At 37.2% G+C, this 27,858-nt stretch overlaps 1 protein-coding gene across 1 annotated transcript in view; it reads right to left on the reverse strand.

Annotated features, from left to right (window-relative positions):
- Positions 1–27,858, reverse strand: part of CTNNA2 (catenin alpha 2) — a 1,353,633-nt gene that overhangs the window by 164,230 nt on the left and 1,161,545 nt on the right. The window contains exons 9-10 of the mRNA XM_044659266.1: positions 6,702–6,794; positions 4,913–5,069 (exon numbers count right to left, since the gene is read on the reverse strand). Coding sequence (XP_044515201.1) covers positions 4,913–5,069; positions 6,702–6,794 — 250 coding nt within the window. The remainder of the gene's footprint in view (positions 1–4,912; positions 5,070–6,701; positions 6,795–27,858) is intronic.

Raw genomic sequence — 27,858 nt, forward strand, 5'->3', positions numbered from 1 at the left:
AAGGAGAAACTGAAATCAAGGAAAATAATTGAGAGACAAGTATAATAGTCTATGTACAGGACAATTAGTTTATGAACCAAGATAGTAGCTATGTGAGCAGCAAAAAAGGGACAGGCACATGAGATGGAGTGGAAATAACATTGAACAGTGAATTGGATTGTGGGAATGAAGGAGTGAAGATTTGAGAAAAACTCAAAAGTTACAAATCTCTTTGACTAGAAAGGGTGAGTCAGGGAACAGAGTATGAGATGTGAAATAAAATACATAAATAAATAAATTGAATTGGTTGAACAGAAACATCCTGACTTAACTACTATTGAATGGAATAAATAGATCTTCTAGATTTCTGGTACCTGCAATTTTTTGAGTTAAACCCCAAAATGAAAATATCATATGTTTAATGCCAAGATGTTCATTTTAAAACACTATTAAAAGTTATAGTTTATGCCCAATGGGAAACGTTTAAATGTTTCTAACACAGCTATTTCACTTTTTTATGAGTGCAAGTCCACATCCGAAAATTGGTTTTTGCTTCTGTGATATTAATAGTCAACATCACCTTGCCCCAACCCTGTTGCATTTCATACAGAGGAATTAAAAATTCAGGTTCCAGCACGACACAAAGACTGCACTCCTTTAGAAAATTTTGACCTAGTCCTTCGTAAAAAGAAATTTTTTCCTCTAGGGTAGAAATTCTCCCAAGAAAGAATTTATCTGATCACACATGTTGGTTGGAGAAGGAGTTAGGAAGAAGTAGGAGGTTTATAATCTCTAGACAGTGTTCATGGTCTACTACCAGGATACAGTAGGATCCGTAACTATTATCAAATACAGGCTGTCCAAGGGGCTTTCATCCTTGGATTGTGACACCTGTGTGGATGCTTCAGCAAGTCTGGCAGAGGCTGATTTCCTGACAGCTCATATGCTTTTTCCTGTCCTGGCATGCCGTGGCTGGTGTACCATGGGAGTTGAATTGTAGAGTGTTATCAGCTTCAGCCAAAGCATTTCCTTGTTAGTCTTAATAATATAATGTAGAATGGGAACCAGAGGAAGAACTGTGGCAAGGAGGGAAAGTTTGGGAGAGGGAGGAGGGAAAGAGAAAATTAAGAATAGCTTTGTATGGAATGGAAGGTAAGATAAGACTTCTTCGACTTTACTCTTTTTCAAGAAGTGGTGCTGATTTTTTAAAGAAAATTGTGAGCTGTGAAAGTTTAAAATTCTGAAATCTTTTCACTGGGAAAAAAACAGAAAGCAAAATCTACATTACTGGCAGAATCAGAGAGACAGCAAGCAAGAGCTGTCAGTGGTGCTGAATGAAGCAGCAGAGAATTGTTATCCAGGAGCTTAAGAAAACCTGCCTCTTGTAGGCTACTGAAGACTCATGCCACATTTCACTTGCTACTATTTCAGTTAAAGTATTAGCTTCGAAATTTGTGACTAGAACCATATAACTTAGGAAGCAGATAAGTGGAATAGTGAATAAATTGCTGAACACAGATGACTCGAGTTCAAATTCAGCCTTAATTACTTACTAGTCATGTGACACTAGGGCAAGTTACTCAAATTCTTTCTGCCTAAATTTACCCATCTGAAAAATTAGGATTATAATGGGACTCATCACAAAGGATTATTGTGAGGATAAAATGACTTAAAGTGCTTTGCAAATATTTGTTGTTAATATGTTTTCATTCATGCCCAACTTTTTGTGATCCCATTTAGAATTTTCTTGGCAAAGAAACAAGAATTTTTTAAAATTTCTTCCCCAGCTCATTTTAAAGATAAGGAAACAGGGTTAAGTGACTTGCTCAGGGTCACACAACTAGTATCTGAAGCCAGCTTTGAAATCATGATACTAATTCTTCCTGACTCCAGTCTGGCACTCTATCTTACTTTCCACCTAGCTGACCTATTTCTGCATCCATTCCAGAATCTATTTCTAATTGGCAGTAAGAGGTTAAGAAAACCACATAGAATCATGGAATGTTGGCTAGATCTGGAAGCCAGTAAGTCAAAAGGAATTGAATAAATGTCTTCACTATCCTGGACATTACGGCAAACACTACATAAAAAGAAATGCAAGAAAAAGGTAAACTTTTTAAAAGTCTTAGTTATTATAGAACTCAAAATATAATAATTCTGGAAATTACCATGGAGATCATATTTTGTCATCTATTTTAAATTGTAATGGAGGCTCAGAAAGGTAAGGTGAATTGCATAAAGTCACACAGAAGCTCAAAATCAGGAATTCCTGTACCATGTCTATTGTTTCCAAATCTAGGGATTCTTCCCCACTATATGATAAGACATTACATTTTTCAAATGTAAAATAAAAAAGGGGAAGTGGAATAAATAGTCTTTAATTCCCCTTCTAGGCTAATTTTCTCTGGTTTAAAAATAATAAGGATTGGAATTTGGTAATGGACAAAATGATGCACACAAGCTTTCATTCTTGCTTCTATTACATTCAGGATTATAAGGTATCACTTCTATCCTCCACAAGAAGAAATACAATGGAGGAAAAAATAATATATCATATACACACAGAGGAAGAATTCCATGATTATTTGGGGAATGGGTAAGGAGAATACAGTGGATTTCTCTTTATTTATAAGTAATTCTCATATGAATGATTTAAATATTCTACTACATGAGATCAGGGGTATTTGACTATGTGTTCCCTTGATATCTCACCCAGCTCTAAGAATCCACAGATGAACAGGACTGATGGAATGCGTGGTCAACTATGTGAGTATATTTAACATTACTGAGGAGACATCAGTGCTCCCAAATAGTTTGACCACCACTTGTCACAACACATGATATGAATGGAAAAGATAATTTGCTTTGGCAGGAGCAGTGCAGGTAAACACTAGATTTAAAATCGGTAAGTTTGGGTTCTGCCAATGAGATTCTGTGTGATCCTAAACAAGTCAATGCAACTTTCTGAAAGTCAGTTTCTATAAAATGATCACCATCATCAATAGCAACAAACAACAAAAATCATGCTAGAGTATCTCCATGAGATTTGACATTTATTCTTATATGTATTACCTTGGGTCTATTTCCCCTCTTTGTAAATTAAGAGCTTATTCCAAGATTAGCCCAAGGTCCCCTTCATCTCTATGTCTGTGATTCTCAAATTCTGCTATTTGGGATGGATTCATGAATGGCATTTTGATGACTTACTTGAATCAATGTCTAAATACTAAAATGGGGTGAGGGCAGGCAGACACTTTATTCTCTCATTTGCCTTCCTGGAGTGAATTTAACAAAAGGTTTATTTTGATAGTTAGTTAAAAGCAAGAACCAATGGTATTGAAATGTAGAAAAGGCTCCTGGGAGACAAGAGGTTCCTAATTATAAATTTAGAGGGGGGAATGATGTCAGAGATGATTGAATCTAAATCCTTCTTTTTTTTAAACCCTTACCTTCCATCTTGGATTCAATACTGTGTATTGGCTCCAAGGCAGAAGAGTGGTAAGGGTAGGCAATCGGGGTCAAGTGACTTGCCCAGTGTCACACGGCTGGGAAGTTTCTGAGGCCACATTTGAACCTAGGACCTCCCGTCTCTAGGCCAGGATCTCAATCCACTGAGCTACCCAGCTTCCCCCATTAAATCCTTTTTGAAAAAATGGGAAAACAGAAACCAAGGGAAGTAACTCGTCCCAAGTCACACAGAAGGAAAGATAGAATTGGAAGGCAAATCATCCAGCTCCAGAGTTAGAGCTCTTTCTACTCTATTACAAATGAAAGTGGAGTATAAGATTGGAAGACTTGGTTGTTAAAACAGGAGATAGAAGAGAATTGAAGATAAATGAGGATCCCACTACATGACTGCACCTAATTAATAGTCCTGATAGAGTGACCTCATAGACATTTTCAATTGGTCTTTTTCATCAACATTGAAATGTCAGAATGATTTTTTTTTAATAAACTAAAAACAAACATTAATGTACATTTCCCCTGGAAGTGGTTTTGATTGGGAAAAGTCCCCAATTCCCTCATCTCCCTCCAAGGAACCATTTTTACATTAGTTCACTTTTCCAGTCCAGTGATCCTTGTGGACAATTGGCAGTAGAGATGCAGTTCTTCTATACCCAACCACCCGCCCAGCTTGCTGCATGCCAATGGTGGTGCTGAGCCAAGAGAGGGTTGGGGCCAGGCTCAGTGGGAAGTGAATGGGTGGGTGTCTGTTAATATGTCAGTGTTTCTCCAACAGAGGAGGTATCTGTACAACTATGGGAGATTTAGCCCAGGAAATATGGGTCTTATTCAATGAGGCTGATTTGAATTTTACAGAAATGATAAGGCTGACACTTCCAAGTCCCCACCCCAAGTCCTGGCCATGAGGAAATGAGGCAAACAAACATGTTAGCCTGGCCATTCCTCCCATACTACAATTCTGTGCAGAAACTGGCCCATATGCTGCAGTGAGCTAAGCAGACAGACCCTCTTCAATGTTAGGTGGCTAAGAGGCTAGCTCCAAAGGGAACTAGGGGAAAGCCCAAGCAAGAGAGGGCTCCAGGTTAAGGGTATAAAGAAGCTTGAGAAAGGTTCATTGATTTTTCTTTGGTTACATAGCTAGTGTCTAAGGCAGAAACTGAGCTGAGAACTTGATTCTTGATCCAGTGTGACACACTCCCTGTTGTGAGATCCCTGAACTTCCCTTGAGAAACTATTCAAGTGTCCTAGAATATCCACCAGAAATCCTGCCTCTTGTGTCTTGCCCAAATCTTTCCTGACCTCTTGGGAGGGAATTATTATTATTCTACCTCCCTAATGCTTCGTGATTTTAGGGAAGTTCTTAGAGATCACTCCCCATCTAGGAAACTTTTTCATTTTCAGTCCGGATCCTCCTCAAGATCCTAAATTATGTATCACTTTTCCAATATAACTCATTTGTTGCAATTACCTGAGACAGACAGGAAGTCATCCACTGATGTAATGTCATCCACCGCCTCTGTCAGAACTCGAACTTGCTTCTCCCATTGATCTTTGAAAACATCCATGTTATCTTGAGCGACTTTGCTCTGAGGTCTGGCAGCTAGTGTGAGGGCAGCATTGATGACCTGTTGTTTTCAGAAAGTTATGTTACAAATGACCGGGAATCCTTCTCAATTGAATGAGCAAGAAATGAAAGGACAGGACTAGGATCTATGATATCATTAACAGAGGGAATATTCAGATGAGAAAGCTCTCTCTTCCTATACAGTTGTCACTTTCTCTGCAACTAATAGTCACAGAGACTTGATGTGCTGAATGATTTACCTTGGGTCACATAACCAGTATGTCAAATATGGGCCTTGACTCCAATCATTCTTACCTTCAAGGCCAGATCTCAACTGACAATTCTAACCTGATTCCTCAAAGGAAAGACTATGTAAAAGTCTCTTTTACTGCAATCATTTTAGATCTGGAGTGAGTTCAAAGTAGAATCAGAATTTGGAATAGGCAAAGTGAGCTTTGGGCACAATATACAGGAGAGGTATGACATTTCGGAAACATTAGATAAATTTTAATATTGACTTTATTTTTTAATATTTATATATATAAATAAATATATATATTGTATTTATAATATTTTTGTATTACAATGGGGGAAAACCCCACACACAGATATTTATTTAGAGATACTATCAATAAGTCACAGGCATTACAATGAAGACTGAAAGGTTATCAGTGAGCAGTAACACATAACTTAATTTCCAAACCTTGCCTAAGGTATATATAGTTCTCATCCTGTCTCTTTTCCTCCCTGGTGAGACCAGGCAACTGACAATATAAAGAACATGAGTATAGATGAACTTAGTGTGGAAATTTTATTGTTTTGTTTCTAATTTAAGTTTTTAATTGAGATGATCTAGGACTTCACCAATTCCTAGTTCAAACCCTGCAGTGCTCATTGTACTGTGATAGACACTGTGGAAACTACATGGAAATAGAAGTCATTTTCCTTGCTCTCAGGAGCTTATTATATTCAGAGTTGGTGAGAAAAGCCCAACACCAATGGGCCATTAAGAAGAGTGGCTTTCTAGTCAGAGGATTGGGGTTCAAATCCCATCTTGGGAACTTATTAGTTATGTGTCATTGAGTAAATCATAGAACCATCCAGAGCCTCAGATTCCTCATCTGTAAAATGAAAGGATTTTACTCAATGGCCTCTGGGGTCTCTTCCAGCTCTAGATTTAAGATTTTATGATCCTTAGTTCTTGCATGGCCATGGAAAAGTCATACGACCTCCTGGGACTCATTTTCTTCATGTGTTAAATGAGGGAATTGAACAACATAGTCTCAGAGGTACCCTTTAGCTCCAGATCTATGATTCTGTAATCCCAATTCATGAATGAGTAAGTGTTAGTGACTGATATAGGCAGTAATAGATACTGGAGTGTGGAGAGCATTACTTTTATAGAGATCTCAATGCCTTGAGTTGGTTAGCAAAGCATTAAAGAAAAGCTAAGATTTGCATAGATCAGGGAGGAGGGGAAGGGTCAGTGAACAGCCTGGGTTAAAAGATATGAAGGAAAGACTGAACAAGGCATAAATGGGTTAGGGGTAGGTTGGACGAATCAATGAAAAAGTGATCTGAAGATGGAAAAGTGAAATTTGTTAAGCAAAGGTAGAAGACAGGGTTAGAGAATACATGCTGTGGAAGGAAGAGAAGAGCATCAAAATTCTGAGACAATGTGAATCACACTCACCTGGGGACATAGACTATCAATCTGGGTTGCTGCCATCCGGACTAACTTCACCCCTTCCTCATTGTTAGAAATGGAGCAGGCCAAGTTGGCAACCTGTATTTAAGAGAAATGAAAAGAAAATTATATTGGAGATATAGGGGCAATTGGTAGTATTGGTACTGAACATCTTCTGAATGGTAGGAAAGGGCTCCAGAGCCTATCTAGTCCAACTGAGACCTGGAAAAGAATCCTTTCTAAAATATATCTGTTATTTGGTCCCAGTAACTTTCCTTAAATCAACCAGTTGATCATTTATCATGTCTTAATAACTTGCTTTGTGCCAAATACAATCCTAAACACTGGCAATAAAAAGAAGAGAGAAAAAAGTCAAATTAAGAAAACATCATTTACTGCCCTCAACGGCATTACATTAGTTTTTGTTTTGTTTTGGGGTTTTTTGGAAAATTCTATTTAATTAATTAATTTAGAATATTTTTCCATGGTTACAAGATTCATGTTCTTTCCCTGTCTTCCCCCCAACACCCTCCCATAGCTGACGTGTAATTCTACTGGATTTTATGGTATGATCAAGACATTTTTCCACATTATTGAAATTCATACAAGGGTGATCATTTAGAGCAGTGGTTCCCAAACTTTTTTTGCCTACCACCCCCTTTCCAGAAAAAAATATTACTTAGCCCCCTGGAAATTATTTTTTTTTAATTTTAATAGCCATTAATAGGAAAGATAAATGCACTTGTGGCCATCACCACCTCCCTGGAGGGGTTGGTGGCGCCCACTTTAGGAATCACTGATTTAGAGTCTACATCCCCAGTCATATCCCTATCAACCCATGTGAGCAAGCAATTGTTTTTCTTCTGTTTCTATTCAGACTATTCTTCCTCTGAATGTGGATAGTGTTCTTTCTCATAGGTCCCTCAGAATTGTCCTGGAACATTTCCTTGCTGCTAGTAGAGAACTATTTGATTGTGCCACAGTGTATCTGTCTCTGTGTACAGTGTTTGCCTGGTTCTGCTCTTTTCACTCTGCACCAATTCCTAGAGGTCATTCCAGTTCACATGGAATTACTCCAGTTCATTATTACTTTTAGCACAATAGTATTCCATCACCAACAGATACCACAATTTGTTCACCTATTCCCCAATTGAAGGGCATACCCTCATTTTCCAGTTTTTTGTCACCACAAAGAGTGCAGCTATAAATATTTTTGTACAAGTCTTTTTCCTTATTATCTTTTTGGGGTATAAACCCAGCAGTGGTACAACTGGATCAAAGAGCAGCCAGTCTTTTAGTGCCCTTTAGCCATAGTTCCAAATTGAAAGACATTACTTTCTAATGAGAGAAGCAACACATGGACAAAAGGTAGATATAAGATATACAGAGTGCCTATGGAAGTGAGGCTGAGAAGGGAAAGAACTAGCAGATTGTGAGACTGGGAAAGGCTTCCTGTGGAAGGTGAATTTAAAGATTTCTAGTGCAAGAAAACCCACTAATACCTGAAATATATTTAGTTGCCTCCACTTTTAGATAGATCTTACTAAGAAACATTTCTTTATATCAAGACTTAATATTCCTCTTTCTAAGTGCACACACTCATATTACTTCTACCCTCTGGAACTGATAAAGTCATGTCAAATCTAATTCCTACATGTTGTTCAATTGTTTCTATCATGTCCAACTGCATCACCTATTTGAGGTTTTCTTGGTAGAGATCCTGGAGTGATTTGCCATTTCTTTCTCCAATTCATTTTATAGATGAAGAAGCTGAGGCAAACAGGATTAAGAGGCTTTCTCAGGGTCACACAACGAGTAGGTTTCTGAGACCAGATTTGGATTCAGGAAAATGAGCCTCCATTTATTTTAATTTAATTAATATGATTTTTCCAGGTATCTCAATGAGAGAATTATAAAACTGTGTATACTCTTAGACCCTGCAATTGTATTGCTCTCTTCCCTATATCACAGAAGGCATTATTCGGCAAACAGATATGTATATGTATAGAATCTGCCTTTTGTATTTCCATTTTGCAGTTTATTCTCTGGAGGTGAACATTCAAAAGTTATCTTTCAAATATTAAAACTGTATTTGTATGAAATGTTCTCATTTCTATTCGTTTTACTCTTCATTATCTCTTCTAATTCTTCCCATGTTTTAAAAAAATTAATTTGCTTATAGTTTCTTATGGTGAAATAGTATTTAATCACAATCATATACTGCAATTTCTTTGGCCTTTCCTCAACTGATGGACATGCTCTCAATTTCCAATTCTTTGCCACCACTAAGGGAGCTGCTATAAATATTTTAGAAGATATAGTTGTTTTTTTTTTATTTTCCTTTTGCCTTAATATCCTCGGGAAACAGATGCAGCAATACCATTGCTGGGTCTAAGAGTATACACATTTTTATAATCCTCTGGGCATAATTTCAAATTGCTTCCCAAAATGATTGGATCAGTTCACAGCCACACTGATAGTGTATTAACTTCATTTTACCACATCCTGTCTAACATTTGTCATTTTGCCCTTTTGTCATTTTAACTGAGCCCTCTAATTTCTGAAACATAATTAAAATGTCTATCTTTTCCCTCCACTATCAAGTCTTTTCTTTTCCAGGTTATCTTCATATTACATGGAAAGCCCTTCTGAGTCACAGTGAATAAAAGACTGGGTCCAGACACAGAAAGATCTGAGTTCAAATCTGGCATTAGACACCAACTAACTCTGTGACCCTTGGCAGATCACTTCACACCTTTAAACCTCAGTTCCTGGCAGTAGTTTGGGCACTTGGTCTCTAAAATTTTTGCCCACTGAGCAAGGGTGTTTAGATTTCTTTTAAAAATAATCTTACAGGATAGGCTGGGTTCCGGGTTAGGATGGTGGCAGAGTAAAAAGCAGCTGCTTGACCTCTCCTAACCCATGCATATAGGACTCCTCATGAATACATAAAAACAAATCCAGACGAACAAAGGGACCCCACAACAGGGCGCAACATTGAAGATATGTGGAATCGGGGCACTTCCATGCTATAAAGGGGTGAAATAGCTCTTACTAAAACACGAGCTAAGCAACCCCCTTCCCCCCACCACCACCTAGAGTGCCAAAGCCAGTGCAAGGAGTTAGAGCAAGTTTGGGGCACCCATTAAATCACTGACAGCTCCAGGGCCTGCTCCCGAGAGCAGCAAGACTTAAAATCCCAAGAGGCTAAAGAACGCACAGACGTTGAACACAGACCCTGAGTGTAGGTGCAGCTGCAGATTGGAGGCACAGACAAGGATTCTGAGTGCAGGCATGGACCTTGAGTGGAGACCCAGCTCAGAAAGGTGCACAACTATGGAAGCGGTGCCCTGAGACTGTTAAAGGAGCTTTTGGCAGAAGAACAAGCGAGGGGACCACCAGGAGGCTTGACCCTGAGAACAACTAGACCTGAGACCTCAGGAGCATAAAAAGAGCAGAAAGATCGTGGGCATGAGGATAAAGCTGAGGGGGCATACAGCTCACAATGGCAAGCCAGACTAAGGAACCCCAGAAGAGAAAGATGAAGAAGAAACATTTAACAATCAACAACTTTTACACAGAAAAAATCCAAACAGAGCAAACAGCAGAGGAGAACAAACAACTAACCATAACCAAACCTTCCCAAAAAAATGAAAACAGGTCACAAGGTCTTGAAGGGTTCTAATCTGAGAGTATGAGCAAGATGGAAGAGATCTGGCAAGAAAATAACAGTTTAAAAGGCAGAATTTCTCAATTGGAAAGTGAGGCAAGATTATAGCTGAAAGCCAGTCTCTAAAGGCTAGAATTGAGCAATTCAAAAAAAGATGCCCCCAAATCAAAAGAATTGATAAGCAAATTAGAGACCAAAATCATACAGCTGGAAAACAGGACAGACCAAATCGAAAAGGAAAATCAAAAGCTTATAGCAGAAAACCAGTCTCTAAAGACAAGAATTGGGCAAGTAGAAGCCAATCAAGACAGCAAGAAAAAATAAAACAAAGGCAAAAGACTGATAAAATAGAAGGAAACATGAAATATCTCAATGGGAAATTGACAGAACAAGAAAACAGGGCTAGAAGAGACAATTTGAGAATGATTAGTCTCCCTGAAAAAGCAGAAATTAATAGAAATTTGGACTCCATACTAAAAGAAATTATTCAGAAAAACTGCCCTGAAGTTCTACAACAAGAGGGCAATATAGACATTGAAAGGATCCATAGATCACCCTCTACACTAGACCCTGAAAAGACAACCCCCTGGAATATAATAGCCAAATTCAAGAGCTTCCAAGTAAAAGAAAAAAATTTACAAGAAGCCAGAGAGAGACAATTCAGATATCAAGGAGCACCAATCAGGATCACACAGGATCTGGCAGCCTCCACGCTAAAAGACCACAAGGCTTGGAATATGATATTATTCAGAAAGGCAAGAGAACTGGGTCTATAACCAAGGATCACCTACCCATCAAAATTGACAATATACTTCCAGAGGAAAGTTTGGGTATTCAACAAGATAGAAAATTTCCAAGTATTTACACAGAAAAGACCAGGACTAAATGGAAAGTTCAATATCCAACCACAAAAATCAAGAGAAACATGCAAAGGTAAATAAGAAATAGAAGGGAAAGTACGAAAACTCATATTTTTTTTAAATTTGCCTCTTAAAGGGCTTCAATAAGATCTAATTATTTGTAGTCCTTTGTGGAGAAATGTTATGTATAATTCTCTGTAATGACTCTATTCACTATTATAGTATTCACTATAATAGTAATTAGGAGAATTATTCATAGGGAGAGGTTGGAATATTAAACAGTCTAAGATGATATGGGTGGGTGGGAAAGAGGGGGGTGAATAGTAGAGGACACCAAGAGAAACTTGAATGAATAAGAAAAATAGGATATTCTATTACACACAAAGATGGCATGGGAAGGGGAAGGGATGAATACTATTATAAGGAGAAGAAGAGAGCATTAAGAGGTAATATTTAAACCTTACTCTCAGTGTAGTTAACCAGAGAGGGAAGAGTAGCTATATCCATTTGGATATAAAACTTTATCGAAACCTACTGAGAAAGTCAGAAGGGATAAACCAAGGGGAGCAGGGGAGTGGGGAGGTTAAAAAAGGGAGGGAAGAAGAAGGGGGAGGGAATTCATTAGGCCTTATAAATAAAAAGAGGGGAATAATAGGGAAGGGGGTAGAAAGGGAAATAAATCAAGGAAGGGGACAAGGGTTACTGGCTTAAAGTAAACCACTGGTTTAAAAGGAAATAGTATAAGAAGGGGTAGAACTAGGAGAGGATACCAAAATGTTGGCGAATATACAACTGATAATTCTGAATGTGAATGGGATGAACTCACCCATAAAACAGAAGCAAATAGCAGAGTGGATTAGAAACCCAAATCCTACCATATGTTGTCTACAAGAAACACACATGAGGCGGGTAGACATACACAATTTTAAGGTAAAGGGCTTGACTAAAATCTTTTGGGCTTCAAATGAGAAAAAGAAGGCAGGAGTGGTGATCATGATTTCTGACAAAGCCAAAGTAAAAATAGATATGATTAAAAAAGACAGGGAATGTAATTACATCCTGATAATAGGCAGTACAGACAATGAGTAAATAACAGTGCTCAATACGTATGCACCAAATGGTATAGCATCCAAATTCGTAAAGGAGAAACTGGCAGAGCTCAAGAAGGAAATAGATAGTAAAACTATACTAGTGGGAGATCTAAATATTCCTCTTTCAGAGCTAGATAAATCAAACCAAAAAATAAATAAGAAAGAGGTCATAGATAAACAGACTTGTATGAAAATATTTATAGCTGCACTTTTTGTGGTGGCAAAAAACTGGAAAATAAGGTTATGCCCTTCAATTGGGGAATGGCTGAACAAATTGTGGTATATGCTGCTGATGGAATACTATTGTGCTCAAAGGAATAATAAACTGGAGGAATTCCATGTGAACTAGAAAGACCTCCAGGAATTGATGCAGAGTGAAAGGAGCAGAGCCAGAAGAACATCGTACACAGGGACCAATACACTGTGGTAAAATAGCAGCAATGAAATCACCCAGGACAATTCTGAGGGATTTATGGAAAAGAACGCTACCCACATTCAGAGGAAGAACTGCAGGAGTAGAAACACAGAAGAAAAACAACTGCTTGAACACATGGGTTGAGGCGGACATGATTGGGGATGTAGACTCGAAACTACCACACCAATGCAACTATCAATAATATGGAAATAGGTCTTGATCAATGACACATGTTAAAACCCCTGGAAATGTGCTTTGGCTATGGGGGTGGAGGTTGGTGGGTGAAGGGGAAAGTAAGAGCATGAACCATGTAACCATGTTAACTTTTCTAAAAAATAAATTTTATTAAATGTTAAAAAAACAAACAAACAAACAAACAAATGAAAACCTCAGTTCTTTAAACTTTAAAACAAGGATAATAATAGCAACTGCCTCCGGGATATTATGAGGATGAAATGAGATGATATGCTTAAAGTGATTGGAAAAGCTCAATTTAAACACTAAGCGTTGATTTTATAACAGAATCCCTGATCCAGAAGAACCTTCAGAGAGCATTTGACCCCACAAAATACAAAACACATGAGCTATATCAGAGTAAAAGCATATATTCCTACCCATAATGGACATCACCTGATCCAAGGAATAATGATATCTATTATATAAAAGTATACCTTAATATTTTAATCCATAAAATATTTTTTAAATTCAAGTACTTTATTAGCATTATTCCATTTGATTCAATGATGTAATTGGAGGCATAATTATTAGTTTCATTTAACTGATAAGGAAACGAAGGCCTTCTAAAATGAAGAGATTCATTGAACATCCTACAAACTGGTGACAAAATTTGTTTTTGGATACTAGTCTAGGGATGCTATCATAATACCTCTCACAGTATACAAACAAAATAAAACCTAGGTATATTCTTCATCTCTATATAGATTTGTGTATATTGGTGGGGGAGGCCTATGGTTATGTAATTCTGTATACAGTGTGAGATAAATGAATAATTAAGTTCCTATTAAATACTTATTATGTTTTAGATGATTGCTAAGCATTAAGTTATAAATACAAGCAATCAAGACAGTTTTTATCCTCAAGGTCCTTATATTCTATTGGGAGAGCACAACCAGAGTTAGGAAAGGATCATGGAATATCTTTAGAAGAAGGGCAAAGATACACAGCTCTTTGGGTGTAATGTACATAAAAATCCTTTTCAGTTTAGTCTGCATTGTTAAAATTTTTTCCTTCACTTTCTTTAGTCTAGCAATCAACGAAATAATAAATGCAGCCCTGATTCGTAGCTTTTGCTTATTCCATTTTCAAGGTATAAATGTTCACTTTAAAATTTTAACAGTCAGTTTGCATGAGTCAGTGGAAGCTAACTTCAGCAAATCCCTGGGTACTTATAAGTCACTATGGTTTGAAAATGGCTAGGAATGGATGCAGAAATGTAGTTTAAGGCAAAGTAAGTTGAAAGATCATATATCAGAATTCAAGTCTTCAAAGGCAGAGTTCAGAGTTCAAATGGGACAGGACTGTATAATCTGGTCCATTTAAAATCTGTATTAATTTGTCTGTTACATTAAAATACCTAGTTAACTCCATCCCTTTCTTCCCCCCTCCTCCCACTAGAGAAGGCTTTAATGTACAGAAATATATATGTATCTTTTAAACTATGTCATACTTGCTTCTAATTATGAGTTCTATCTTTGAAAGTAGGCATATTTAAGTCATTCTTCAAACAATATGGCTGTTGCATAATGTTCCTTGTTTCACTCTTCATAATTTCATGTAAGTTTTTCCATATTTTTTGCAAAAACTAACCTGCTTATCATTTCTTATGAAACAGTAGTATTCCATCACAATCTTATGTCATCACTTGTTCAGCCATTCCCCAATTAATGGACATGCCTTTGATTTATAGTTCATTGCCACCACAAAGAGAGCTGCTATAATTTTGAACATATAGGTTCTTTTCCTTTTTCCCTGATTACCTTAGGAAATAAACCTAATAGTGGTATTACTGGATCAAAAGTTATGCATAGTTTCATAATTCTTCAGATGTAATTCTAGACTACTCTCTAAAATGGTTGGATCGATTCACAGTTCCACCAACAATGTATTAGTGTCTCCATTTTTCCACATCACCTCCAACATCTGCCATTTTGCCTTTTCATCATTTTAGCCAACCTGATAGGTGTGAGATAGTATCTTAGACTTGTTTTAATTTGCATTTCTGTAATCAGTAATTGCTTAAAGCATTTTGTTTTGATGATTTTTCTTTTTTTCTAGCTAAGGTTTACTAGGGATAAGATGTGGTAAATTGAGAAATATAGATTTTTTAAGAATGAAAAGAGTTAATAAAATTTTAAGCTGCATCATCCATTTCATTCAACTTGGGAAATTGTATTGAGGGATTGATCACAATTATTTAAATCCAAATAAAGCACTTTTATATAAGACTAATCATCATTAGTATTATTATAAGTTACACATTAATTTATTAAAGGTATTATAAGTATAATGTTATAATAAGTTACAAATAGTAATTATTTTTCACATTTTCATCACATTAAAGTTTACAAAATATTTTCTTTATAACAATAGTCAGACAATAGATAAGTGATCATAATTAGAGCTGAATGGGATCTGTGAGATCATGCAACCCAATCTCACCATTTTCAAGATGAAGAAACATAGGGGGAAGCTGGGTGGCTCAGTGCATGAAGAGTCAGGCTCAGAGATGGGAGGTCCTGGGTTCAAATGTGGACTCAGACACTTCCTAGCCGTGTGACCCTGAGCAAGTCACTTTACCCCCTTTGCCTAGCCTTTACCACTCTTCTGCCTTGGAGCCAGTATTAATTCTAAGATGGAAGCTAAAGGTTTAAAAAAAGATGAAGAAACATAGGCCCAAAGTCCCAAAGTGATTTATGAATATATAACGAGTTATAGATAAAGGGATGGATGTTCAGTAATGTTATGGATCATACTGCTAGGGAAAACCAAAGCTAGGCCTTGTTTCCAGTTCTTTTGATTTTCAAGATTGACATTTTCTCCAATTTAATATTGGTTGGGTTGACTTCAAATCTAAATAGTTTGCTCCTACAAAGGGAATTTATACAATGTGCTAGGTTGTATGTTTTGTTTTGTTTTTAACCCCTTTGAGAAATTTCAAAATATTATGTAGGATGTTTGCTATCTACAAAGGCAGCCCTACCAGTTAGAAATTAGTTATGGAATAATTCAAAGGCCCCCACCTCTAGCCCCCTAACCCTCATATCTTCCTAGTTTCCCTCTTACAGTGTTCATCTGTTTCCTCCTGCAGCTCACATCTCTGACTTTCCTGGAATCCATCTGCTCCTCGCCAGAAGCATTTGACTTCACAGTTATTCTCCAATTGACTTACATCTATCATGATATCCATTTCCAGCTACTTGGGAGTGAGGGGTCTTCCTCCTCTTCATAGAACTATCCAGGAAGCTCCCCAGCTTCAGGTTAGAATAATGTAGCATTCCTCATTTTAATTTCATAGTAAGACAAATGAATTAGTCTGTACACAGTAGGCCCTTGATAAATGTGTCCAACTGATTGTTCCTTAACTGCCTCATTTGTCAAACGTCCCAGGGGGACTACATGATCTCTGAGCTCCTTGCAGGTATAACATTAAGAGTTTACTCATAATTTTAATATGATTTTAGAAACCTTTCCCTAAAGTCAGATTCTCTCAGTGATGTGCTATTTTGCAATGCATTTGTAATTCCCAGATATTAATAGTCTCCTTAATCTCCCTAGGAAACAAAGGGTAGAAGTATTCTGGAAATCAAATACCAATCTGTGGACATTGGACTTTCTAAAGCACATAGTTACAGGCCCAGAGATATTAAGTCATTTGATTCACTTTTAGGATAAACATATACAAGTATCATTGAAATAATCAACAGGTTTTTATTGAGCTGCTTTGGTCAGCATGTGTCAGTCAATTCATTTATCATCTCTATGACTCCATGTTCTGAAACACCACTTGCAGGCCCCCAATTCCACTATCTGCTTTCTTTTTTTTTTTAATTAACTCTTACCTTCTGTCTTAGAATCCCTACTGTGCATTGGTTCCAAAGCAGGAGAGCAATAAGGGCTAGGCAATGGGAGTTAAGTGACTTGCCCAGGGTCACATAGCTAGGAAGTATCTGAGTACAGATTTGAACCCATGACCTCCCCTCTCTAGACCTGGCTCTCAATCCACTGAGCTAACCAGCTGCCTCCTACTGTCTGATTTCTATTTGAATGTAAACTACTTTAGAGTAGGGACTACTTGGCCTTAGCATTGATGCTCCCACAGCTTAGCAAAGAGAATGGATTATTTATAAATTATTTCTATATATCCATTCATCTATCTTCATCCATCCATCCATCCATCCATCCATTCATTCACTCACATTGAGTAAGCAAGCTTGCCCTTCATGTTATGTGGACATAACAGTTGGCAACAAGCATTTATTAAAGCTTATTCTGTGCCAGCTCCTGTCCTGACACTGGGAATACAAATACAGGCAAAAAGAAGGACAGTGTCTGCTCATAAGAAGTTTATCTTCTAATTTAACATCCTAATAACTCATAAAAGGGAGCCGGACAGTTGGTGTGCACAGAGGATAGACCAGAATGGAGTACAACCTGAAAAGGAATGAAAAGTGGGTGAACTGGGTGCCCTCCTTTAATGGAGGTTCTAGTCTGAGGTAGGGGCCATAGGGACAGAGGTTCTCTCCAATGTATAAATTCTGTGGCTGGTCAGCTTACAGGATTAAGATTGAGAAGATGGCCTGGAGAAAAATAGAAGATAGAGAACACAATTCTTGTTTGTTTGTTTGTTTGTTTGTTTGTTTGTTTGTTGTTTGTTTGTTTGTTTTAGGTAGAAGTGGTTTGGAAAACCTATTGGAAATTACAGTAAAAGATGGAATGATCATTTAATAGGGCTTCTTCCTAGATTTCTATAACATTTAATTTTGCCAAAACTTGTAAAATTAATTTTACTTTGTGAACAATCATTATTAACTGCCCCATTCTTAAAAAGTTTTAAATGAAAGTATTTTGTTAGTGTAGAACACAATATTTGTAACTTTGATTAAGATATTTATTAACATCACTGGGCCTCAGTTTCCACATTTGTATCCAATCTCATCTCAATCTAATAGGACTTTACTATGTCCCCTTCAGGCCCTCTACTTCTCAGACAAAGGAGACTTTCAGCTAATAGAGACCACTCCATATCCAACTCGGTGATTATGTATGAGATATTCTCTTCACCAGGAACATATCTTCTTCCTCCATTCAGCATCTTAAGTCCTTTTCAACTTGGTTCCAATGCATTCTTCCAATCTTTCTGTGTGTTATTCCCCTTTACAAGCTCTATGGAATAAACCAAATGAGTCTATTTTCCTTCATGCATAAAATGCTCAGACTCCTATCTCTGCTTTTGCTTGTACTTGTCCCTCCTCATGACTGCAATGGAATCGCTTCTGATCTCTACCTCTTAGAATCTCTTATTCCATTTAAAGCTCAATTCAAATGCTATCTCCTATTTAAAGCTCTTCCTGACTCTTTCCTCATTCCAGATGCTAGTACCCCCCTTCATTACCTTTCATTTATTGGGAATATATTCTGGATAAACTCCCATATTTATACATTATCTCCTCCAATAGAAAGTGAATTGCTTGAAGGCCAGGAGTATTTCATGTTTGTTGTTGCATAGACAGTACTTGGCACATCGTAGGTACTTAATAAATAATTGTTGACCAATTGATTGATTAACTGATTGACTTGACATCTAGATTTTGGGACATTTATATTCTTTCAAGATTTGGTTCATCTGCCCCCTTCTCCGGGAAACTTCCCTTGATCACTCTCCTTAAATACTCTTAGAGTACCATGTTTGGATCTCTTAATTTTCTTGGGTATTATACACATTTGAGTATATATTATAAAGATAGCTGGTTGTCCAGTGGACAGAGCACAAGCCTTGGAGTCGGGAAGACTCATCTTTCTGAGTTCAAATCCAGCCTCAGACACTTATTAGCTCTTGGAAGCTGTGCGACCACTTAACTTTCTTTGCCATCTATGAAACGATTAGAGAAGAAAATGAAAAACCACTCTAGTAACTTTGCGAAGAAAGTCCCAAATGGGATCATGAAGAGTTTGACACAACTGAATATGGCTTCTTCCTCTACATCAGCTGAGTGAAAACATGCTGATAACTGAGGCTATTTTGATTTTGCTTTATTCTAGGAAACTAGTACAATAACGTTAACATAGTAGGCCATTAAAAGTTTTGTTTTGATTTAAACATGTGACCTCTGAAGCCCCTTTTCCAACTCATATCTAGAATGTCATTAATCAAACCATGAATAAAAATTGATTAAGCTCCTAGAATGTGCTGCTAATACAAGAACAAATAGGAAAAAATCCCTTCCTCCACCACGATTATTTATATACATGGACACACATACACAGATACATAGATACAAACACAAACACAATATATTTATTTATCCTCATATCCATTGACCCAAATGGAACATATGTTCCTTAAGGTTATGTCTTGTCTCATTTCTGTTGTTGCTGTTCTTGTTTCCCTAGCAACGAGGCAGTTCAGCTGTTTGATAAATGGTTATTAAATGTGTCCAATTGAATTTATTTTTACTAACATTTTTATATTTCTTGAATTAAAGAATGCCCAAATTTTGTACAACCTGAGAGATCTCTGAGTCCTACTATATTTAGTGGATGAATGATAGAAAATAATAGAATGTAATCTCCATAAGGGCAGAGATTGATCTCTCCCTACCTTCCTTTTTGAAAGATCATTTTAGCTCTAATGTTTTACAAAGAGTTGATGATTGATAAATGATTAAAATTAATCAAATAAGGAAACTGAGGACTTTGAGGGGACATCAGGTCACAGATCAAGTTGGTAGCAAGATTATCCAAAGAAACAAGAATCCTTAATCACATGAACTTTCTCCCCTATACCAAACTGTCTATGTGTAGTTTTCATCTATTCTGATATAGCCTTCTCTCCAAATATATCTTCCTTTTATATCATGGAGCAGCCAAGATGATTGATAATTGTCTTGAAATTGGCTGGTTCAGAATACAAAGCCAAAACAAACATAAGATTGGCTTCTTGGATGAGTCAAGGAGATGGGCTTATTTTGCTGGGTTTACTGCCTTTTTAAGATACTGGTGATAATACTATTTTTGTTTCTTTCTCCTCTTTGTCCATCACTCCCTCAAATGAGGGATGAAATGTAATATACTTTGGAAAAATTTTTAGCCACATAATCATTAAAAGAAAAAAAACAGAAATGGAAAATAGAAAAATAGAAAATCTGTCTGGTCTATCTCCTTCATGGGCCTTTGGGTCAGTGTTTCAATTTTCATTTTCTCTCCTTCTTCTGAATTTTAGAGCTACTATAAGAAAACCCACTCTGGAAGTATCATGAAATTTAGATGAAGAAGGTTGGGGGCTTAGTTTCTGGCTCAGTCATTTACCAGCTATGTAACTGTAGATTATTGAGTTGGCAACATGTTTAGCAATCACCTAATTCAATTCAATCTTTTTTTCCAGATGAGAAAACTGAGACCCAGAAAGAAGAAATGTTTTGGCCAAGATGAGGAAAATAGCAATTGGAATGGCCTCAGTTAGAGCCCAGGTCCACTCTGTAAATCTAGTATTCCTTTCACTTTATTATCACCTTAATTTTATAGGAGGGATTCTTGATTTTATTGTTTATCACAGACCTCTGTGGAAGTCTGACGAAACCTACTGACCCTTTCTCAGAATATTTTTAATAAAAATTCCCAGTCGAAGGACATGCAAAACATCATAGAGGTTAATTTAAAATAGAGAATTCATTTTTTCCATCCATGTTCATAGAGCTCAGGTTAAGAATTCCTGTTTTATCAGATCATCTTTTTTGAGCTGAAAGAGATTTTAGAAGTCATCTGAGCCAACCTGATCATTTTATAGATGATCAAATTCAGACACAGACAGTTTTAAGAGATTTGCTCCATGTCACACAGGTAGTAAATGTAAGAGAGAAGAGATGTGAACCTACTTCCTGCTTCCAAGTCCAGTGGCCTGTCCAAATTCTGACTTGCTTAGCCTTAGAATTAATAGCAGACAAAAAAGGGACTATGTTTTAATAGATCAGGAAAACATCTCTGGTATCTATCTTCAAGTTGCTTTGCTTCCCCACAAAAAATAATTCGTTGGTACTACATAAAGGTATTTTTTTCCTCTTATAGAATGTTAGCTTGCTGTGGGCAGGATGTTTGTTTTCATATCAGCATAGTCTAGGAGCTTAACCAATTCTCACTGATGGCTTGAGCATCATAGACATACGCTTAGAAAAAGGTGCTCGAAGTTATATGTTCGTCAAAACAATTTTTTAAACCTTTGCCTCTGTCTTCATAATAATTATTAGATAGAAGACAGTAAAGGACTAAGCAATTGGAGATGAATGACTTGTCCAGGGTCATACAGCTAGTGATGGATACCAGATTTGAATTCAGGATGAGGAGTCTTACTGATTTCAGGCCCAACACTCTATCCTCTATGCTACCAAGCTACCACAAAACAAATTTATTTGAGGACTACTATGTGAAGGGATAGCTCAGAAGCACAGTGGATAGTGTCAGTCCTGGAGTCAGCAAGACTCCTCTATTCCTTTTCCTGAATTCCAATATGGATTCACTTACTAGTGGTAAAATACTGTTTGTATCAGTTTCCTCATGTGGAAAATGAGCTGGAAAAGGAAGTGGCAAACCACTCCTGTATCTTTGCCCAAGAAAATTCCCTAAAAGGGGCCACAAAAAAATGGGACATTACTAAAATGACTGAACAACCACAACAAAAAGTAGGAAAGCCCTTTTTTAGGCTTTGGAAATGAGCTGAATCTTGAAGAGACTAATTCCAAGTGCCAGAAACAAAAAGGACCACCAGTTCAGAGAAGGAAGAAATGAATGTCAAAAGCAGTCTAGTTCTATCTCTGTATTTCACAGTTGAGAAAAATGAGGCTCAGGGAGTTTCATTGACTTCAGTAGGATCTTGTCTCAATCCCTCACTGTCTAGGAGATCTGTTTGGCAGAAATAGAGTTTAAAATCAACCTGTTGTTTCCAAACCCAGGAAACTTTATGGAAGATATCCTCAATTTAAGAACAATTCCAGATTTCTTTTTCTTTTGGACCTCAGAGCAAACTTTGCCCTGTTTATGCTGCAGACCTGCCTGGATTCATTGGAAAAAAACAAAACGAGGAAAAGAAATGCCTTGAAGGTTGAGCTTTAATTAGACATTAAAAACCAGTTCTAATAAAGCATTTGGGGCATTTAACTAAAAAGTGATATGGGGTGAATCAGAAAGAAGGCATTTCCTTTCTTTTGAGTGCTTGTAACCAAATTACATTTTTAATGCTCTTATGTACATTCTATTTCCAACAGCGGCATATTTTCCATTCATCCAACCCCCAAACACTGCCCCATTTCATTAATTTTTACAACTGCAGTAGCATATTGGTGTTTTAAGAAGAACATACTATTAAAATAAAACAGATTCACTATTCAGAGGTCCATAAACCAGTTGTTTTTCATGTCCACATTTTCATCGTCATATATTTTACAGATATTTCTTATAAAATGAGCTTATTTACTATTAACTGGGGGTTCTTGAATTCTACTTTTGCTGCTCAAATAGCACTTAAAGCTTGAAATAGCAGGATTCAGGAAGAAGATGTGTGTGTGTGTGTGTGTGTGTGTGTGTGTGTGTGTGTGTGTGTCAGACACCAAATTGGAAGATGGCTAACATGATACCTAATCATTCCCTTATTCGATTAGAGAGTGAAGGTGTTAGACACCCAGTTCCAATGGTGATCCACCCCTACATGAAACCCTTCTCCATCTTCCCTGCCCCTGATGGTGTTGGTGCTAAAGCAGAAGAGCAGTAAGGGCTAGGCAATGAAGTTAAGTGACTTGTCCACAGTCACATAATTAGGAAGTGTCTGAGGCCAGATTTGAACCCATGACCTCCCATATCTAAGCCTGACTCTCTATCTATTGAGCCACCTAGGTATCCCATAAGAGTTATTTTGAAATTTCTACTTTCAAAATGATGGATGAAGTTCTTGTTTTTATTCAGTAAATTAAACTTATGGAAACAGTAGCACAGGGATACCTTTATACAAATGGAATATAACAGTGTAGGCAAAGCTGGAAACAGAAGCTCAATGAAGACAAGTAGGGTTTTCCTCTCCCCTTTTTGAGTCTATTTCTAGATCAGGGATACTGGGGAAGTCTTTACTCATTTGTGATGAAAGTTAACTCTAGGAATTAATATAAGGGGGTTCCAAAGCCATTGTATTCCTATATTGAAGACTCAGGCTTCTAACTAGCAATATAGGTTACTTCACCATTTAATAGATGAATATCTCTTGTATTGAATGTACTTAAACAGCCTGTCTTCCCCAGGCTGACCTTCATCACATTTTGGCTGATCTCTGCCTTTTAGGCTAGAAAGAAAATGTTTTCTTTATCCTAGGAGTCAAGCTTTGATAAATTGATTTATCCCCTTCTCTATCCACCATATTCTTGATATCCTTGTTATTGTTGTTGTTTTTTGTCCTTCATTTTTGAAAAGGACTGATGACATCATGAGGGTAATGTCTTCACTTGCACATGAATTGGATTTAAGAAAAGCAAAGGTGCAAGACTCCTTTTCTCTTCCAGAGTCATCCAAGTCCAGTAGCAAGACAAAGGTATGACAACTGGCAATATTCCAGGGTGCACCAGATAATTTTGGGATCTTCGATGTCTGATCTAGTTCTTAGAGCTCCACAGATCCTGCTTCAGCCACTTTCATGGCCATTAGAACAAATTGTTCTCATCTATCCATTCTTCTTGGGGAAGTCTTCAAATGATTGGGCAAACATTCCCCTAACTTAACAGCTTGTTTGAGGCTTGTCAGTTACCTTCAGCCTGGTGTAGTCTGTCTGCTGAGATAATTTACTCACCTTTCAGAAAAGCCAAGGGAATTTAGGTATGGAGGCTAAGCATTCAGTGAAGAGAGATACTCTAAGAGTGGTGGCATGGAACAGAGTTTGCAAAATTGACATGATTTCTTTAGTTAAATGCCTTTAATTTAGTGGCACTTCATTTGGTGGCTACTGTGCATGCTACTGGCTTCTTGGCACCACAGGTGAGATTTGGTAAAGGTGGATGATTGACTCTGAAAAAGGCTCAGCAAATTCCTCACAGCAGAGGTGGTTGTCCTTCCTGAACATCCTATACACCTTCTATCCTGTCTCTGAAGCAAGATTTTCTACCAATTTTTTTTATCATGAAAATGTCTGGCAATCTAGGAAAGCATGAAAATGAATAAATAAAAATAAATGCATAAAATAAAATATATAGGATTACAAAGACACAAGTTATATTAAATTTTAGGTATCAAACTCTTTTTAAAACTTATTAAATTATTTTTAAAAAGACTATAGAATCCAAGGTGAGAACATCTATTCTAACTTCTCAGATTAATCAGGCATAAACAGGTAATTTTGTGACTCTCTCCTTTATTCCAACTTTTACTAATAAATAATTATAAATTAATATAAAGTCTCCAGAGAATTTAATCATAATTAACCAATCTTTCTCATGAATGGTCTGACCACTAATATTCCATGATTCTATGGCCATTCCACCCCAACTAGATCTTAGGGATATGCTATGTTAAGGATTCATGTCCTCATTGGTCTCATCTCATGGCACTCCCCACTCCAAACTCTTTCAAGATGCGCTTATTTTCATTCTAAAGAACCTTCCTCAATGCAAAACAGCCACCGTGTTCATGTTCTCAGAGACGTGAATGCCATCAAAGACTGTTTGCTTGCCTCTGCGCAAATTAAAGTGATCAGTCTGTCCTGGTGACTTTAATGGAGGCAATCACCAGTTCACATCCATGAACAAATTGATGTTCCTGGTTCATTGCTGAATCACTCAGCATAAATCTGTACCCTTCATATATAAAAACTTCAGGGGCCTAAAATAATGCAATAAAGCATGACGGGGCAGCTTCTCAATTCAGGCTCATCATTAATATGCTGTTGGGAAAGGAGGAAGAGAAAGCCCCGCCTGCTGTGAGCTCTTTAACCAACAGAATGGATTTGATGGGCTTTTAATTATGTAGAAGTCCTTTTCTGATTTTTTTTTTTAGTGTTGTTTCAAAAGCTTACTTTGAAGGGTTCAGATGTGGGGACGTACAAATACTCACTACATTTTAGAATCTTGCCCAGAATAAGAGAAGCAGTGGGGCAATTTCCCTGCTCTCTTTAAATCTCAATGTCTGTGGCTCAAATGAAATGTTTGCAAAGTACCTTGAAAACTTTAAAGTGCTATGTAAGTATTAGCTATTAGTTTTTAATAGATAGAGTGTTTAGAAAGCATTTACTATGTGTGAAGCCCTGAGTTTGACAAAAAAAATTAAGGCACGATATAAGAGATAAATTAAGCAATCAAGGCAGCAAGTACCCTAAAGAAGTTTACATTCTAATGGTGAAAAACAATGCATTGATGAGTACTGGAATTGGGAAGGGAGATGGTGCCAAACACCATTAAGAAACCAGAAGAAATGGAAGTGTTATGGAGGCCCGATTTGCACAAGAAAACCCAGGAGATTCACCTATTAGAGAAGCCAAGGGAATTCAGGCATAGAGGCTAAGCATACAGCGAGGAGAGGTACTCCAAGAGTGGCGGCATGGGAAAGAGATGACAAGATTGACATGATTTCTTTGGTCAAATGCCCTTAATTTGGTGGCCCTTCATAAAATGTCCCTTCCTGTATTTCCAATCTTTTTACACCTTACTTCTCAACATGTACTCTTTGTACTTGTGACAAGGGTATCCTTGTTTTTCCATACACAAATAATCCTTTTCTCAACTCTAAGCATTCTCTCTGACTGTCCCTCATGACAGGAATATTTTCCCTCTTCCACTCTTGACGAGTGAGCTTTCTTTTCAGCAACTGACTGATGGGACTGAGGTTTCTTTTCAGTCCTATCTAAAATCCCATTTTTGATAGGGAACTTTCCTCAATTCTTTTAATTGCAGGACTTTCCCTCTATTCATCTGCTTTGTATATATTTGTTTGGATATTGTCTTCCCCATTAGACTGCAAGCTCCTTGAGGACAAAGGTTGTTCTTTCCATTTTGTTTGTTTGTTTTTTGTGGTTTTTTGGACATCCAGACCTTAGCACAGTTTCTAGCACATATTATCATTGTCCCTTAATTATTTTTGATCATCTGATGTTTAATTAGGTGCTAAAGTACTTGCAGAGGTATTCTGATCCAAACCAATTTTTCCATGTGATATCCCAAGTCATGCTTTGTCTTGGTGGTCTCCAAAAGTTCTCACTATCTTAAATACCTCTTAGAAAAGTATATTTCAAGGACAAGAAATCCTTAGAATGTTTCACACACTGGATATATTCATTCTTATGTACCTCCTGTGTGGGACACATGTGAGGAAGCCACCACCCAACAGCAGAGAAGGCCTTGAGTTCAGAGCAAAAGTTAGATCCAAGGATATAAAGAAGGTGATGTTTGTCTTCAACCTCCTTTATTCAGTATTTGGGGGGGGGGGCTTCCTCCAACTTCTAATTATTTTCTTCTAAATCCTTCCCACTCTTCAAGATCAGATAAAACTCCCCTCATCCTTAAAATACTTCCTCATGAAAATAGTCCCTGGGGCACTTTGACTCTGAACTCCAGTGGCAACTTATTGTCTGTATCATTGATTCAGCGTTCAATTATCTACTGTCTTTTGCTATTAGTTTCCTTTTAATACTAATAACAGCACTCATGTAACAATTTAAGGTTTTCAAAGCACTTGAGATATTGAATCTCATTTGATCCTCACAAGCACCCTGGCATATAAGTGCTCTTATTATCCCCATTTTAGAGATGAAGAAGAAACAGGCTGAAAGGGTAAGTAATATGGCCAGTGTCCATATAAGTATTCAATTTCTATAGTCATTATTCCATCAATTTTAAAGATGGGAAGGAGAAAGGGAATGGAATGGAATAAGTATTTCTGTAACATCTACTATGTGCCAAGCACTGTGCTAAGTAATTTTTAAATAATAACTCATTTGAGTTTCATAACAACCCTGTGAGAAAGGTGCTATTATTATCTCCATTTTCCAGTTACAGAAACTGAGGCAAATGAAGGTTAAGTAACTTACTCAGAGTCATATAGTTAGTGAGTATGAGAGGAAAAGATTAGAATGCAGGTCTTTTGACTTCTAGTACAGTACTTTATACCCTGTGCATTTTCTCTCTCTCTATGGCCTGAAATAGATTCAAAATTCCTTGTAAACCAAAAGCATATCAACACTTGTTGAGGCAAACATGCGCTGGATTTAGATTTAGGAAGACCCAGGTTCTAATTCTTCTTAGACCCTGGCTGTGTGACTGGGAAAAATCACTCAACTGAGCCTCATTTTCCTCATTTGGAAACCAGGCTCTTTACTTCCCTTCTAGCCCTGGAGCAATGATTTTCATTTCTAAAATGAGGATCCCATTAGTGCCTACCTCCCATTTCCCACTTCCAGTAGGTGTGAGGCTCAAATGTGATGGTGTATATTAAGCACTTTTCAAATGCCAATGTGTCTTCTTATGAATATTTTTATAATTACTATTGTTGATGATGATAATATTGCTATCCCTTACATCTTATTGATTTATTGATTGGTTGATTTTTAAACTTTTGATTCTGTTCCTTTCAGTCTGCATCAGTTCCTGGAGGTCATTCCAGTTCACATGGAATTCCTCCAGTTCATCATTCTTTTCAGCACAAAAGCATTCCATCACCATAAGATACCACAATTTTCAGCCATTCCCCAATTAATGGACACCATTTGGGGTATTATTGACACACTGGACTGGTTTATCACTTCTTTCCACAGCTCATTTGCAAAATGAGGAAACAGAGGAAAACAAGGTTAAGTGACTTGCTCAGGGTCAAACATCTAGCAAGTGTCCAACGCCTGATTTGAACTCTAGAAAATGATTCTTCCTGAATCCTC

This window comes from Gracilinanus agilis, chromosome 2, assembly GCF_016433145.1.
Source record: "Gracilinanus agilis isolate LMUSP501 chromosome 2, AgileGrace, whole genome shotgun sequence".
Classification (NCBI taxonomy): domain Eukaryota; kingdom Metazoa; phylum Chordata; class Mammalia; order Didelphimorphia; family Didelphidae; genus Gracilinanus; species Gracilinanus agilis.